At 56.1% G+C, this 12703-nt stretch overlaps 2 protein-coding genes across 2 annotated transcripts; both read right to left on the bottom strand.

Annotated features, from left to right (window-relative positions):
• Positions 1–4790: 4790 nt before the first annotated feature.
• On the bottom strand, positions 4791–7686 carry LOC136788318 (butyrophilin subfamily 1 member A1-like). Its single transcript, XM_066986603.1, has 11 exons — positions 7662–7686; positions 7188–7319; positions 7062–7082; positions 6947–6967; positions 6832–6852; positions 6703–6723; positions 6563–6583; positions 6043–6063; positions 5912–5932; positions 5702–5734; positions 4791–5524 (listed from the first exon to the last, which is right to left on the bottom strand). The coding sequence occupies exons 1-11, from the start codon at positions 7684–7686 to the stop codon at positions 4989–4991; spliced, it is 873 nt and encodes a 290-aa protein (XP_066842704.1). The 3' UTR covers positions 4791–4988.
• A 643-nt stretch (positions 7687–8329) lies between these two features.
• On the bottom strand, positions 8330–10772 carry LOC125181278 (butyrophilin subfamily 3 member A2-like). Its single transcript, XM_048055675.2, has 3 exons — positions 10130–10772; positions 9375–9722; positions 8330–8734 (listed from the first exon to the last, which is right to left on the bottom strand). The coding sequence occupies exons 1-3, from the start codon at positions 10227–10229 to the stop codon at positions 8400–8402; spliced, it is 783 nt and encodes a 260-aa protein (XP_047911632.1). The 5' UTR covers positions 10230–10772; the 3' UTR covers positions 8330–8399.
• Positions 10773–12703: the final 1931 nt, after the last annotated feature.

Here is a 12703-nt window from a genome sequence, read left to right as displayed (position 1 = left end):
CTGCTGAGTCCTAGTGGCTCCCTTGGCTGCCTCGAATAGCCTCGATGAAGGAAAACCCCTGCATGTCTCAATCCCCCACTCCGCTGCAGGACGCATCTGCCCCGGAGGTGATCGCCTCGGCTTCCTTTGTAGTGATTTAAAATATTCCCACACTTGGAATTTCCATGTTCAGAAGTTGATTTATTTAATTACAAGGAGTATTAATTATACTTTTACATCTAAATCCATGCTAAATAATTCATGCTTTCATGCACAAAGCCAAATTCATAAATGGAGTTAGGAATGGAAAACTGGAACCCACAAATAGGGTTTGCAAACATGAAGCAAAGGCGTGCCTGAAGTCTGAGTGTCCCCCACCAGCTGCCGCAGGTCAGGGAGGTGTGCGGGGCAGCCTCTGGCCCCACTGCCTGTCATTCCTGCGCTGCTCCTGCAGGACCAAGGAGACGTGAGCCAGGGGTGGAGAAATTTCTTCTCAGAAAGAATGGTTAGGCATTGGAACAGGTTGTCCTGGGGGGTGGTGGAGTCACTGTCCCTGGGGGTGTTTAAGGAAAGGTTGGACGTGGTGCTTAGGGACACGGTTTAGTGGGTGATATTGGTGGCAGAGAGGTGGTTGGCCAGATGTGAGAAACAAAGATGTGTTTTTGCAGTAGAAGGTGTTTTTGCAGTGGAAAGTGATACTATCCTTTGCATATTTGGAAGGGATTTTGCAGGCACGACAGTAGCATAGCAGTGATGACCTTAGAGCTTTTTCCAGCTTGAATGATTCTGTGATTCATGGCTGAAGGCTGAGACCACCTGCTGCCTCTGCTTGGAGAACTTCCAAGAGCCGGTGATGCCCCCCTGTGAGCACAGCCTCCGCAGAGCCTGTGTAATGGGAGGCTGGAAGCTCTTTGGGTGCCCCCAGGACAGGGCAATGACCCAGGTGGGACAAGTGGGTCCCAGGCATCAGCTGGGGAACCGGGGGCAGCTGGAGCTTAGGTTCCTCCTGGCTCTGACTCCCATGACAAACACCGAGGAGATGCTCTGCTGCAAGACGCCTTCCCAGGCAGCAAAGCCTCAGGACAGAAAGCACCCAGGAAATGCCACTGCCAGACTCCATCTTCCTGTGCAAAACTTTATTTGCCACAGTCCTGCTGCTGCTGTGCCTTGGTGTCCTCCAGAGGAGGGAACAAAGAGCCCCCACAGCCTGCTCATGCTCAGCACCAGGCACAGAGCAAAGATCAACCCCAAACTAGGAGGCAAAGGTGGTCTGCAATGGCCGGCAGCACACGGTGACCACATCCCTTGCACTGGGGTCTGCAAGCAGTGCAAGCAGAGGGGAGAGGAGCGTGGAGAGCTGCTGCAGCCTCTGTGCTGCCCACTGGGGCTCAGAGGCAGGGTGAGACCCGCGGGTGCCAGCAGGGCTTGTGCCCCAGCACTGGAGCCCTGTGCAGGGCAGAGCCCAGGGTCTGCAAGGGGCCTGGCCCCTGCTTGCAGCATCCCAGCCCTCCTCCAGCAGCAGGGAAGGAGCACGGGGCAGCCCCTGGCCCCACTGCCCCTCATTCCTGTGCTGCTCTTGCAGGACCAAGGAGAGGTGATGCAGGAGTGGCTGGAGAAGGACAGGAGTCCCCCAGGGCTGGGGACAGGGTCTGGGGCATGCTGTCCCTCAGGCACAGCTGAATTCCCTGTGTCCACAACAGAAACCAGGGGCGGATGGGCTTTTTATTGAAGTTGGCTGCCGTGAACTTAAAGATCTCGACCCCGTTGTCAGCGTTGATAAAAGACACCTGCTGCTGGGTACAGTCCAGACAGACCCAGATCCTCGTGGGGACAGGGGACAGGGACAAGGGGGTGCGAGGTAATGTCAGAGATTTCAGTTGCCCTTGTTGGTACCGCACAGCCCAGATCCCTTCTTCAGGAGTCATTTTGTAAAACCCATTCTTGGTCACAGAAGCCCAGGCCACCCCCACACCCCACCAAAAATACTTTTCCAGCTTGCCCTCCACCTCCACCACCCAGCAGTGCCTCCCCTCTTCGAACTCCTCATGGCCCAGCACGCAGCACCAACTGTCAAATCTGTCTAGGCTGTAAGTTGCCCTGCTGCTGTTGCTGTTGCCAGGCTGCTGCTGTTCACTTTGAAATCTTACTCTCCTGTTGTCCTACGACAGGATGAGGTCAGGATGAGCCGTGTGCGGATCCAGGGTCACCTTCACTGCAGGGACAGAAGGAGCCAGGCCATCAGGGGCAGAGCTCAGCCCTGGGTAGACTTTCCCCAGCTCGGGGCCAGGAGCTGCCCCACGGGGCAGGAGATGGGGCACCTCTTGGCTCCTCAGCATGCCCCAGCAAGGGCAGGAGAAGCACTGCAGAGGGCAACCCAAAGCACACCTACCTGTATTTTGAGGCAGCAGAAACCTTCTCCATGCTGGAAGGAGAGGGGAGAGCTGGTCACAGCCCACGGCCAGTGCCCAGTGGATGTGGGCAAGGTGAGGGGCCCAGCTGCCCACACTCCTCTGCACATCGCCTTGGCGTTCCCTGGGGCCCAAGCACAGGTACACTCACCCAGCTCTGCAGAGTGTTTCTCTGAAAATGAAAGCAAAATAAATGCCTGATCAGAGGGAAGAGCTGCTCAGCCCATGGCTGCTTTCAGCTGGGCAGGTGGAAGACACCACTTTCCCTTAGTTAGGGAGGGAGACTCACCAAGCATTGCACATTCATTCGCTGGAAAAGAAAGAGAAAAGGAAAACATGATCAGAGGGCATAGTTTCTGATCCCATAGCTCTCACTATGACATTTTTTATATTTTTTTTCTGTTTTGAGAGTGAGACATAACCAGGTCTACAGCTTGTTTCTCTGGAAAACAAAAGGAAAAGGAATTAATGGTCAGAGGGAGCAACTTGTCATCCCTTGCAAAAACCCAAATTCCTGTTCTCTCTGGAGTGAGAAAACACTGCCTTCCTCTCAAACAGAGAAAAGAATAATAGTCAGCAAAGCACAATTTTGTGGAAAAAGCGTGTTAGTGACAACTTTGCACCTTTCAACACTGTGCAACACAATACTAATGGAAGTGAATGGGGATGGGTAGAATGGGAACTGAGCACCTTGCTCAGGGATTCAGAAGGACCAGACTAACAGGGAGCAAGAACCATGTTTGAGCAAGTCTCGTGCACATGGCGCAGTAAGGACAGACACTTGTGCAGCTCTCTGCACCGTGCCACCAAAACACAGGTGGAAGTGAATGGGGACGGGTGGAGGACGTCCCTGTTCCAGAAGCATCAGTGCAGAGCAGGGCAGCCCCACAGCTCGCTCTCCGTCCCCACCTTGATCCCCGTTCCTTTCAGCCATCCCGGCCGTGTCCCGTGCCCAGGGCAGCCCCAGCCCCAGCACTCCCCACTCCCCCGTCAGGCTCCAGCTGCTCCTCCAGCACCCCCGAGCCACCAGCACACAAGCCCCCACAGCCCACCCAGACCAGTCCCTCCCACAGGGACACGACTTCCCCAGGGGCTGGGGGCAGGGACTGCAAGGACTCACCCAGCTTTCGTCTCTGTGCCGCTGAAAAGCAAAGGCGGAGGAACAGGAGGTCAGCAGAGCAGCTTGGTTGCTCGGTGGGAACATCTGCAGGGGGTCTGGGCCTTCCCACCAGCCCCACGCTGCAGCCATGCTCCCTGGCCTCCCACCCAAGGCCCCTTGCCTTCTCCCCTGCCTTCGTTGCCCAAGGCAGAGGCCCAAGAGGATCCTAAGGCCTTTGGGATCCCCAGGAGAACATTCCCTTCCTCCTCCTATGCACCTCCCTGGGCCAGGGTTCAGCCCCGCTCCAGACCCACGCGGGTCCCTGCAGAACACCTCCCTCTGCTCCATCCCTGCGCTGCCAGCTTACCTTTCTTTCGAAAGAGATAAACACTGAGGCCAATGGACACAGCCAAAAGCACGAGGACCAGAGCCAGAACCACTATCAAGGGCTGGGCATTGAGGAAAAAGGGAGCTGAGAAAAGGCATCAGAAAAAAGGCTGTGTTTACATGAATGGGAGTAGGAAAGACCCAGACTTCTCCAGGCTCAGGACAAGCGCAGGGGCCAGGAACACCTCACCCTGGCTACACTATTTGTACCTGCAGCACACGGTGACCACATCCCTTGCACTGGGGTCTGCAAGCAGTGCAAGTAGAGGGGAGAGGAGCGTGGAGAGCTGCTGCAGCCCCTGTGCTGCCCACTGGGGCTCAGAGGCAGGTCGAGACCCATGGGTGCCAGCAGGGCTTGTGCCCCAGTACAAGAGCCCTGTGCAGGGCAAATCCTAAAGCACCAGAACTCCCCGAGCTCCGTTTTGTTTGAGGTTCCCACAGACCCAGTCCTTTCCTCTGCTTTTCCCTCTGCTTCATGGGATGGATTCCACAGCATCCTGCCTCCCCCAAGCCCTCTCAGAGCATCCAACTCAGAAAGCATCCCAGTTCTAGAGCATCCCAGTCCCAGAGCGTACCAACCCTGGAGCATCCTGGTCCTGGAGCATCCAACCACTAGAGCATCCTTGCTGCCCCCCCACAGTAGCCATGCTCCAGCTCAAATCCAGCTCACACTGGACTGTTTTGCCATGCCAGGTGAAGATGCCCATTCTTTTTGGAGGAAGCAGCTTCCTTCATAGTGATTTAAAATGTTCTCACGCTTGGAATTTCAATGTTCAGAAGTTGATTTATTTATTTACAAGGAGTATTACTAATTCTTTTACATCCAAACCTGTGCTAAATAATTCATGTTTTCATGCACAAAGCGAAATTCGTCAACGGAGTTAGGAGTGGAAAACTGGAGCCCACAAATGGGGTTCCCGAACATGAAGCAAAGGCATGCCTGAAGTCTGAGTGCCCCCCCACTGGCTGCTGCAGGTTTCAGCATGCAGGGAGGAACACGGGGCAGTCCCTGGCCCCACTGCCCGTCATTCCTGTGCTGCTCCTGCATGACCAGGGAGAGGTGAGCCAGGAGTGGCTGGAGAAGGACAGGAGTCCCCCAGGCCTGGGGACAGGGTCTACAGGGTGCTGTTCCTCAGACATAGCTGGAAATTTGTCCCCAGCCACAACCAGGGGCGGATGTTCTCCCCTTTCAAGGAGGCTGCTGTGAAAGTGAAGATCTTGACCCAATTGTCAGGGTTGATAAAAGACACCTGCCCCTGAGTACAGGCCAGACAGACCCAGATCCACGTGGGGACAGGGGACACGGACAAGGGGGTGGGAGGAGATGTGAGAGACATGAACTGCCCCTCATTGTACTGCACAGCCCAGATCCCTTCTTCAGGGCTCATGTTGATCTCCCCCTTCCTCTTCACCGATGCCCTGGCCACCCCCACAGCCCATGAATGATGCTTTCCCCTCTCCCCCACCACCTCCACCAACCAGCAGTGCTTCCCCTCTCTGAACTCCTCACGGCCCAGCACGCAGCACCAACAGTCAAATCTCTCTGGGGTGTTGTGCACCTTCTGCCATTCACTTTCCCATCTCACGCTCCTGTAGTCCTGAGACAGGACAAGCAGGGGATGAGCCGTGCGCGGATCCAGGGTCACCTTCACTGCAGGGACAGAAGGAGCCAGGCCATCAGGGGCAGAGCTCAGCCCTGGGCAGGCTTTCCCCAGCTCGGGGCCAGGAGCTGCCCCACGGGGCAGGAGATGGGGCACCTCTTGGCTCCTGAACATGCCCCAGCAAGGGCAGGAGAAGCACCGCAGAGGGCAACCCAGTGCACACCTACCTCTATTTTGAGGTATTAGAAACTTTCTCCATGCTGGAATGAGAGGGGAGAGCTGGTCACAGCCCACGGCCAGTGCCCAGTGGGTGTGGGCAGGGTGAGGGTCCAGCCCTGGGCTGCTCTGTCCCAGCTGCCCACCCTCCCCTGCACGTCTCATCCCATAGCTCCCACTGGCAGACAGGAAATTAGTTCAGTCTGGAGATGGACACTCACCCAGCTCTGCAGACAGTTCCGCTGGAAAAGGAAAGCAAAAGCAATGCATGATGAGGGGGGACAGCTTCTCATCCCATGACTGCTCCCATGGGAACACCCCAAGTTCCTTCAGTTTGGGGAGGGACACTCACCCAGTCTTGTATCTTTTTGTGCTGGAAAAGAAAGGCAAAAAAAATGCATGATCAGAGGGGACAGCTTCTCATCACAAGCCTGCTCCCATGGCTATGCCACCAAAGTTTTTGTTCTAGGAAGTGCTCCCAAAGGGAGGGACCAGACTAATAGTGAGTGAAGTTCAGCTGTGAGAAAGGCTTGTGCAAGGAGAACAATCAGGATAGAAACAGGTGAAGGTTTTAGTACTATGCCACCAAAGAGCAAACGGGAGTGAAGAGGGCATGGGTGGAGGATGTCCCTGTCCTGGAAGCGTCAGTGCAGAATGGGGCAGACCCAAAGCTCGCTCCCTGTCCCCACCTTGATCCCTGTTCCTTTCAGCCATCCCATCTGTGTCTCGTGCCCAGAGCAGCCCCAGCCCCAGCACTCCCCACTCCCCCAACAGGGTGAGGGGCCAGCCCTGGGCTGCTCTGTCCCAGCTGCCCACCCTCCCCTGCACATTGCCTTGGTGTTGCCCTGGGGTCCAAGTGTGGGGACACTCACCCAGCTCTGCTGCTTGTTCCTCTGAAGAGAAAAAAAAAAAAAAAAAGAGGGGGAGAGAAAAGCAATGCCTGGTGAGAGGAGAGAGCTTCTCATTCCATCGCTGGACCCTAAACTGCTTTGCTGTGGTGCAGGATACTCACCGAGTTCTCTATCTCTTCTCACTGAAAAAAAAAAAAGCAAACAAAATGCATGATAGAAAGGGACATCTTGCCATCCCATAATTCTCACTGATAAAAGCCAAATTCCTTCATTTTGTAAGGGTCACTCACCCAACTCTGCAGCTAGGTCCTCTGCAAAAGAAATCAAAAATACTTGGTGAGAGAGTACAGATTCTCATTACATGATGAGAACCCATTTTCTTTGGGTTTGGGGAAAGAGACTCACTCAGTCTTGTAGATTGCTGTGCTGCAAATGAGAGGAAAAATGGCATGATGAGATGGAACAGCTTCTCATCCCATTGCGACACCCCAAATCCCTTCAGATTTTGATGGAAACTTACCAGCATTTCCAGAGTACTCATCTGGAAAAGAAAGAGAAAATCCCTGAAGTGCTCTGTCCCAGCTGCCCACCCTCCCCTAAACATCTCCTTAGCCTTGCCCTGAGGCCCAAGCACATGGACACTCACCCTGCTCTGCAGCTTGTTCCGCTGGAAAAGGAAAGCAAAAGCAAAGCAGGATAAGAAGGGAGAACTTCTCATCTGATTGCTGCTTATGGGAAGACTTTGGATTTATGAATGCAGACTTACCTAGCTTTGCACCTTTATTCAATGGAAAAGAAAAAAAAAAGTCAATGCGTGATCAGAAGGCAGTGCTTCTCATTCCATGGCTACTCCCATAGCTAGACCCTCAATTATTTTTCTGAAGTGAGTGGAAACAGAGCACCTTCCTCCAAGTTTGGGAGGGACTGGACTAACATGGAACAAAAACGAGCTTTGTGCAAGGCTCATGCACGTGGCGCAGTAAGGACAGACACTTGTGCAGCTCTCTGCACTGTGTCACCAAAACAAAGTGGAAGTGAATGGAGATGGGTGGAGGATGTCCCTGTCCCAGAAGCATCAGTGCAGAGTGGGGCAGCCCCGCAGCTCGCTCCCTGTCCCCACCTTGATCCCCGTTCCTTTCAGCCATCCCGGCCGTGTCTCGTGCCCAGGGCAGCCCCAGCCCCAGCACTCCCCACTCCCCCGTCAGGCTCCAGCTGCTCCTCCAGCACCCCCGAGCCACCAGCACACAAGCCCCCACAGCCCACCCAGCCCAGTCCCTCCCGCAGGGACACCACTTCCCCAGGGGCTGGGGGCAGGGACTGCAAGGACTCACCCAGCTCTCGGCTCTGTGCCACTGAAAAGCAAAGGCGGAGGAACAGGAGGTCAGCAGAGCAGCTTGGTTGCTCGGTGGGAACATCTGCAGGGGGTCTGGGCCTTCCCACCAGCCCCACGCTGCAGCCATGCTCCCTGGCCTCCCACCCAAGGCCCCTTGCCTTCTCCCCTGCCTTCGTTGCCCAAGGCAGAGGCCCAAGACGATCCTAAGGCCTTTGGGATCCCCAGGAGAACATTCCCTTCCTCCTCCTACGCACCTCCCTGGGCCAGGGCTCAGCCCCACTCCAGACCCACGCGGGTCCCTGCACAACACCTCCCTCCGCTCCATCCCTGCGCTGCCAGCTTACCTTTCTTTCGAAAGAGATAAACACCGAGGCCAATGGACACAGCCAAAAGCACGAGGACCAGAGCCAGAGCCACCGTCCAGGGCTGGGCATTGTGGAAGAAGGGAGCTGAGAAAAGGCACAAGGAAAAGGGCTGCGTTTCCATGCCCATATGTGGAAAAGCAAGACCCAGACTTCTCCAGGCTCAGGACAAGCGCAGGGGCCAGGAACACCTCACCCTGGCTGAGCTATTTGTAGCTGCGATGTGTAGGGAAAATTTCCACTCCTGCTGGATGCAGCTGCTCCTGACCACGCAGGACAAGGGCCCCTCCACTCTCCCAGTCACAATGACAGCACCTTTGATTTCTAAGAGCCCCTCCTGGTCCTGGGAATGTGTCTGGGAGACCGAGGGCAGGTGCTGTCCGCGAGCATCCCTCCACAGCAGCTGCGGCAGCGGGTACCAGCCGGCCGATCGACACAGCACGCGGACGCCTCCGGCCTCGTAGCCCCCCAGGGAGAGGTGGGGGTCAGCGCCTGTGGCTGGGGGAAGAGCCCGTGGCTGGGTCTTGACTTGGGGAGGGATTCAGTTCCAGGGCAAAGACCCCATCTGCTCCCATGCCAGACAAAGCCCAATCCTGCCATGGCCTCAGGGCTCTCAGACTGGGTGATCCACACACCCACCCTCACCCCAAAAGATCCCAGCTGGTGCTGGACCCAGAGAGCAGGGCTGCACAATGCCAGTGACCCCAAATCACCCAAAAATCCCAGGTGCCGAGCTTCAGCACCTCCAGGCAGCATCTCTGCACCAAGCCCTGCTGTTTCAAGAAGCCCCAAGACTTCCAGACAATGTCTCAGGTCTCCCCCAGGACAAAAAGCAAAACCAAGGAGAGGTCCATCTGCTCAGAGGTCTCTCCTCTCCTCCAGGCGCTGTGTTTGGTGCCATCATAGGCACAGCTGAAGGAACTGCTCAGCAGCCTGTACCCACTGCCCTTAAAGCATCATAGCGCTGGTCTGCACAGATACCAGTGAACGCTCACAACTATATCCTATCTATAGATCTCTCTTCCCAAATACTACTTCCAGTTCCATGTCCGTGTTCCATGGTGTTCGATAGCTGAGACAAGAGAAAGACACATAAATTCTCCCTTGGAATTCCTGGTGTATTACCTCAGCCACTAACCTGACACCTCCAGCTCCACCATTGTTTCGTCATAAGCATCAGCATTTCTCACAGTGCAGACGTACTGGCCATCATCAGAGGATCTCACCCTGGTGATTCGCAAGTCCAGGCTTCCAGCAGAGAGACCATCTCTGGCCAACTCTGTCCTCCCGACATATGCCCCCATCTGCTCCCCGTACAGGTCCTCCCCTTTGTGGTAGTGGTGCACCGTCTCAGAGAACTGGTCCCGGATCCACCTAACATCCAAGGTGCGAGCATCCCGTTGAGGGGACAAGTGGCAGGGCAGCACGACATCCTGCCCCACGGTGGCAGTGACAGGTTGGCCTGGTGCCATCACTCTGAGCTGGGCTGGGCAATGGAGAAGGGCACAGAGAGGTGGTGAGATTTTGTCATTGTAAATTTAGGGGCAGTGAGTGACAAAGGGTGAGCTGTGCGTGAGTTGGTGCATGCTGCATCCCCTGTGTCCCATGGGAAACCACCGGGGAAATGGGAGAGGGAGAGGGAGGACGTGCAGGAGAAGGAGGTGTGCTGGGAGTGGGAGCCCTCTCTGCAGCATTCGGGCAGGTGAAGAAGAGCCAGGAAGGGCAGCCGAGGCAGCGCGCGTATTGCATGAAAGAACCAAAGGGAAAGTGAAACCCAGCTGGGCCGAGCTGTGGGCTTGGGTCTCCCCTTTTCCACAGCGTCTCCCCTGCCCTATGGCAGCACATCTGCCAGGCCCAGGGGGGAGATCCCCCAGCAGCCCCATAGGATCCTACCTGAACCCAGCCGGAGGAGGAGCAGAGTGACGAGGGAAGTCAGGAGGCCCCAGGCATGGCCGGTGAGGCTGGGGCGGCCACAGCCCCAGGGGAGCCCCATCTGTGCTGCAGCAGGAGCAGGAGCTGGGGTCCGGACCTGGAACAGAAGACAGAGGGGATCGAGGGGCTGCAGGCACCGCAGGCGGATGGGGAAGGAGTCCCCTTGGGCCAGCGCACAAGGAGCCACAGCCAGCAGCACCTTGGGCAGGGCGCAGAGCCTGTGCTTATCACGGGCTGGGGGACACAGCAGGCGGTCCCCAGGGGTTCTTCTGCAAGGGAGCCCCACCAAGATAGACGTCTCTCACCGCACCCAGCAGAGCTGCAGAACGTAGAATACTACGCCCAGCTTCCCCAGCCTTTGCCCATTTCCTTGCTGCAATAACCCTCTTGTTAGAGCTCTGCCCTGGGGTAGTAGGGGACAGGTAGGGGACAGGTGCCTGTTGAGCTCTGCAGGGCTGGCACCACCATCCCATCGCAGCTGGGTGCCCAGCCCAGGGCCTTCAGTGGGCACAAGGGGCTTGTCCCCATCAGGGGCATCTCCAGACCACCAGGGAAAGTCAGTGTCTGAGCTTGTTCATCTCCACCCATCCAAGACAGACTCAAACACTGAGGACTTGGACAATGCAGAGGTGCATAATGTCACCTTGAGAACTCTCCAAATTCTATCCTAAGGGTCTTTGGTCTTGGAATTTAAGGTGTCAGACGTTGCCCCAGTTTCCAAGAAGGGCAGCAAAGAAGACCCTGGGAATTATAGGCCTGCCAGTCTCATGGCAATGCCTGGTAAAGTTACAGAGATTGCTCTGGAAGTGAGTGAAAAATAGCTGAGGAACAGTGAGGTCACTGGTCACAGCACACATGGATTCACGAGGGGAAAGTCCTGTTCAACAAACTTAATTTCCTTTTTATGACAAGGTCACCCACCTAGTTGACCAAGGGGAGCCAGATGAGGTGATCTTTTTGGATTTCACTAAAGATTTCAGCGTGGTTTCTGACCATATCCATCTGGATCAAATGTCCAGCACAGACCCAGACAAATGCACAATACGATGGGTGAACAATTGGCTGATGAGTCAGGCTCCGAGGGTCCTGGTAAACGGGGCAATATCAGGCTGGCAGCCAGTCATGAGTGGGGCTCTGCAGGGCTCCATTTTGGGGTCAGGTCTCTTCAGTGGTCACATAAATGACCTGGATGTGGGACAGGAAGGAAACCTGAGTGAGTTTGTGGCTGACACTGAACTTGGAGGAGCTGCTGACTCTGTCGAAGGCGGAGAGACCTTGCAGAGGGATCTGGCCAAAGGGGAGAGCTGGGCAGCCACCGCCTGTGGGAAGTTTAACAAGAGCAAGTGCTGGGCCCTGTCCCTGGGCAGGAGCAGCCCTGGCTGTACGTACAGCGTGGGGGGCGAGAGGCTGGAGAGCAGCCCCCAGAACGGGAGCTGGGGGTTGTGGCCGATGGCAAGTTGGATGTGAGCCAGCAGCGGGCCCTGGCAGCCCAAAGGGCCAAGGGTGCCCTGGGATACCTCAGGTATGGCACTGCTGGCCAGCCGAGGGAAGGGATCGTCCTGCTCTGCTCGGCCTGCTGCATGGGCACCACAGCAGACGACGGGCGCTAGAAGAACTGTGCGAGAGCCTCCAAGGGAGGGCTATGAGGACAGCGAAGGCTCTGCAGGGCAAGGTGTGTGAGGAGTGGCTGAAGGCGCTTGGCTTGTTGAGCCCAGAGCAGAGGAGACACAGGGGAGGCCTCGCGGCGGCCCACAGCTTCCTGATGTGGGAAGCGGAGGGGCAGGCGCTGGTCTCTGCTCTCTGGAGCCAGCGACAGGGCCCGAGGGAACGGCATGAAGCTGCCAACATGGCTAAGCACCGGGTCCTGCACACAGGGAAGAACAACCCCATACAATGCTACAGGCTTGGGGCAAATTGGCTTGAAAGCTGTGCAAAAGAAATGGATCTGGGGGTTTTGGTCAGCACTCGCCTGAACATGAGCCGGCAGTGTGCCCAAGTGGCCAAGAAGGCCGATGACATCCTGGCCTGTATCCGAAACAGCATGGCCAGCAGGACCAGGGAGGTGATCAGCCCCCTGAACAGGGCCCTGGTGAGCCACACCTCAAGCACTGTGCTCAGTTTTGGGCCCTTCGCTACAAGGAGGACATTAAGGCCCGTTAGTGTGTCCACAGAAGGGCTACGAAGCTGGTGAAGAGCCTGGAACACAAGTCCTATTGGGGCACCTAAGGAAACTGGGTTGGTTTAGTCTGTAGACAGCTCGTGGGAGACCTTATGGCTCTCTACAACTCCTGAAAGAAGCTGTGGTAGCTGGGGGCAGATAACTAGCAATAGAACAAGAGGGAACGACCTCAAGTTGTGCCAGGGGAGGTTCAGGCCCGAAATGAGGAGAAATTTGTTCTCAGATTGCGTGCTTAGGCATTGGAACGGGTTGCCCAGGGAGGTGTAGAGTCACCATCCCTGCAGGTGTTTAAGGAAAAGTTGGATGTGGTGCTTAGGGACATGGCCTAGGGGGTGATATTGGTGGTAGAGAGATTG

This window comes from Anser cygnoides, chromosome 35, assembly GCF_040182565.1.
Source record: "Anser cygnoides isolate HZ-2024a breed goose chromosome 35, Taihu_goose_T2T_genome, whole genome shotgun sequence".
Taxonomy (NCBI): domain Eukaryota; kingdom Metazoa; phylum Chordata; class Aves; order Anseriformes; family Anatidae; genus Anser; species Anser cygnoides.
The sequence above is the reverse complement of the archived record's forward strand: the minus strand, read 5'-3'. Positions and strand labels throughout refer to the sequence as shown.